Source organism: Liolophura sinensis, chromosome 1, assembly GCF_032854445.1.
Source record: "Liolophura sinensis isolate JHLJ2023 chromosome 1, CUHK_Ljap_v2, whole genome shotgun sequence".
Classification (NCBI taxonomy): domain Eukaryota; kingdom Metazoa; phylum Mollusca; class Polyplacophora; order Chitonida; family Chitonidae; genus Liolophura; species Liolophura sinensis.
Window position 1 is genome coordinate 76,286,909 of NC_088295.1, and position 3,520 is coordinate 76,290,428.

A 3,520-nucleotide genomic window follows, 5' to 3' on the forward strand; every position below is an offset into this window, starting at 1 on the left:
ACTTTTCTGCTGCTCCGATTCCTGTTTGACGAGCAGTTCTGTCGGCGTTAATTTCCCCTTTGACTTCTTCGTTCTCTTGTCTTTTTTCGCGAAGAAATCGTCAAGACTTGCATCCGCCATCGTAGATATCTCGGTTATTTGTTTCTAAGTGTAAAATCTGTTAGCGTAGAGTAATTATTCCGAATATTGTTGAAATCCACCAGGAGAAATCTATCGTCATGCGGCCGCAGGAATCCATGCGCATGCTTGCGCCGACAGGAAAAGCTATCCCGCAGCTACCGGAAGTATGCAGTCTCATTAGCTGTTTAATTTCCTAGCATCGTATCGCCTCAATAGTTGATTGAATGCAACGTTTTCGTCACGTATTATATTTAACGATAGTTTTATAAACAATCACAGGCTAACTGAGTGACTGGGAAACCTCTATCGGTTATTACCCAGGGTTTTAATACTTTAAAAAATGCAAGACCATTCCACACAATTTGTGAGGTGTAAAACATCTGGTTGAGTAGAGACTAACCAACAGTTGCTTGCGGGCATGCTGGGTTGTTTAAGTTGTTAATTGGAAGCTATATCTGACTTTTATGAGAGACGGAGGCCTCGTGCTTCTTCAGCGCCAACTTTATAAACTACTGGGAACTACACTCTCTAGAATTGAAATGACTGAAGCTCCTATCCTGGTTTTCACATACGGCACGTTAAAGAAGGGTCAACCCAATCATGGGCTGATGCTAAACGCGGAAAACGGATCAGCTATTTTCGTCGGAAAGGGAGTAATTGCCAACCATTATCCTTTGATAATTTCATCTGCGTATAATATACCTTTCCTGCTACTGGAAAAAGGCTCTGGAGAGGTGAGGCTTTTGGACGAAAAATTAAATTGGGCAGAGCAATCGTTAAAGATACATCAGTACTATGAACAGTCTATATTTAATAATTAGCCAGTAGACCTAGCCTATAATATATAGGCCTATAGGCCTATACCATCACAAGAGCGCGTATCATTAGTCACATGTGTCTAGCAGGGTGAATGTTTACAAGTAAGTAGGCTATCTCGAATTATTACGTTACAAGTATGTACGTGTTATTTGTAAAGTTCCCATGTAGTCAGTCAGGTATTTTATGTTCACATACATGTATGTTCGTTACGTCTCAATTATGTTAGCCTACGTGTTCATACGTAGGCCTAACTTTTTGCCACTACGTATGGTTGCATTGATTTATTTATTTATTAGATATATAATCTTTAAATAAAGTGCGTGTATCACTTTAAAGACCATTTCATGCTGCGGATTCCAGGTAGGGTTTTGCAAAATAATTATTGAACAGATTCACAGTAAAGTCACATAACGTTCCGTTGTACAGACCAACTTTGTCACAAGGTGACATAAGTACCTGCATATGTAGGCCTACTCATGATACCGCCGGAAGAAGTCTCAATCGAACTTTAGACCTGTAGCTGTGTTAGCTGTGCAAACGCGACCATATTAGTGCCCTCGACCGTTTATCACCACTAAGGCTCCACAGGATTGAGAGTTGGGAAATCCGCAAATTCCCTGTCCAAGGCCTTGTTTGAATCTTGTCTTTATGCATGTGTCCTAGCGATTGAAAGGCAAGCGCATTTAACCACTAGACCATTCACTGCTCGGTCCGACGAAGATTTTATGAAAGCGATGTCGGTTGTGCAGGCTTATTGTTGGTCAAGGCAAAGCTCGTCAGTAACTTGCCAAAGGCTCGTGGTTTCCACCGAGAACTCGATCTAGATCCTTCTACTTACACAAATGGCCAGCAGCGTATACGTAAAATATCACATTCATGAACAAGGCAGTAAACAACAATCTAACAAATAAGTCAGTTAATTAATTATACAATGGCGCACCGGCCGTGACGCAGAACGGCACTGAGGTCGGCATGCCCGGATTAAGTACCCAGATACCCTGTATAGAGATGTGACCGAAATGCATGTAATGTTGGAAGCGTAAAACGAAGAAATTGAATGTTATCCGTGCAATATGCGTGAAATTATGAGAAAGTGACCCATGCACACTTAAATTGTCTTGGAGTTTTATGGGTATATAGCAATTGTGAAACCTCACTCAGGTATATGCACGGTAAGCTCGCCACTCTGTGACTAGGCATAAGTCTTTGTTTTGGAGTATACATATACACTTAGCGGGACATGTATATGCATCGACGCGTCAGTTACCTCTGGTCAGAGCCCATGGCTCTTCCCAATAATCCCTCGTAATTACTCCGACGGGTTTATTATTTTTGTTTCATTACTATTAATTCTGTACAAGGAGCTCGGTATATATATGAACATAATTTTGGGTAATACGCTTGCTACATACAGTGCATTTATAGTTGAATGTTATAGATCGTGAATCTCAACTTGGATTCTTCATTAACCACAACACCGGAACTTCTTTTCGGTATATTCTCAAGGGGTGGGAGTGACAAGTGTAGTGCTGGATTCGGTTGAAGGACGGCATATTTGTCATGCATACATGCCAGGGCCAATGGTAACTCGTTTTCGTTGTATCTATGTGTGTTGCGACTTTTCTGTGGCACAGTGTTTAAATTATGAGTGCGATCTGGTCAGAACATATAGGCCGTCGGCCGCAATGGTAGGGGAAAGGTCACATCTCTGTATTTACACAATATTTTGCATCACCCATGAAGGAGGTAGTTTAAAAAGAAAATAACCTACGTTTCTTACTTACCAAACTATACATCTGATTTGTTTTTCAGAAGGTTGACGGAGAGGTGTATAAAGTTGACAGTAAAATGCTATTGGAGCTTGACGCCTGGAAAACCATCCTTATCTTTACGAACGCTACTTGACAACGATTCAGTTGACCGAAGACGAGGCAGGCGCCCCCCTCCCAGTTCCCAAGACAATCGAATGCTGGTGTTACTTCCTGACTAAGTTCAAAGACTCACTTCTGAATCTCCATTTTGAAGTCTTATGATGCAAATGGATCTCATGGTTTGAAATACAAAGCAAGCTATGATAGGAAAGCATCTGATTATGATTTAATGGTTGATGTAAAGCAAGTGGGAAAAATAAACCAGGTCTAACATCATCTTTAGACATAATCGCATCAATATACAAAATAATTTCATTCAGATTATGGGTCTGTTATCCCAGAAAATCGTTCACAACGTCCAATGCCTGATGTACAAGGTTTTCTTCTATTTTTGGAAATCTATTTAAATGTAGTTTATATTTGATTTTTATACTGACATGGATGTTACCAAAGTAATGTGACTGATGCCAAGTTCACCGGATTAACCGGCCTTGTTGATTTAAGATATTTACACATGTATATACATCGTCATTATATACACATTCCTTAGAGCGATTGATTTAAAACTGTTGGCATATGTTTTGTTTTTGTTTGTTTTGTCTTCATTTCATTCTTTAACATTTACATGTAGCGTATAGATGACCATTCACGTATTAACTTGTGAAAAAGAGTTTAATGTGTTGAGTGAATTTTCTGGCTTATCTGAAGGA

The 3,520-nt window shown here is 39.9% G+C and overlaps 2 protein-coding genes across 2 annotated transcripts in view; one reads left to right on the plus strand and one right to left on the minus strand.

Annotated features, from left to right (window-relative positions):
* LOC135476931 (protein CDV3 homolog A-like) overlaps nucleotides 1-230 on the minus strand; it is an 8,410-nt gene extending 8,180 nt beyond the window's left edge. Inside the window, exon 1 of the mRNA XM_064757081.1 lies at nucleotides 1-230. Coding sequence (XP_064613151.1) covers nucleotides 1-120 — 120 coding nt within the window. The 5' untranslated portion in view covers nucleotides 121-230.
* A 140-nt stretch (nucleotides 231-370) lies between these two features.
* On the plus strand, nucleotides 371-3,081 carry LOC135464086 (gamma-glutamylaminecyclotransferase-like). Its single transcript, XM_064741578.1, is given in 4 exon segments — nucleotides 371-854; nucleotides 2,752-2,803; nucleotides 2,806-2,959; nucleotides 2,961-3,081. Coding segments are annotated over 4 exon segments (597 nt in total). The 5' UTR covers nucleotides 371-584.
* Nucleotides 3,082-3,520: the final 439 nt, after the last annotated feature.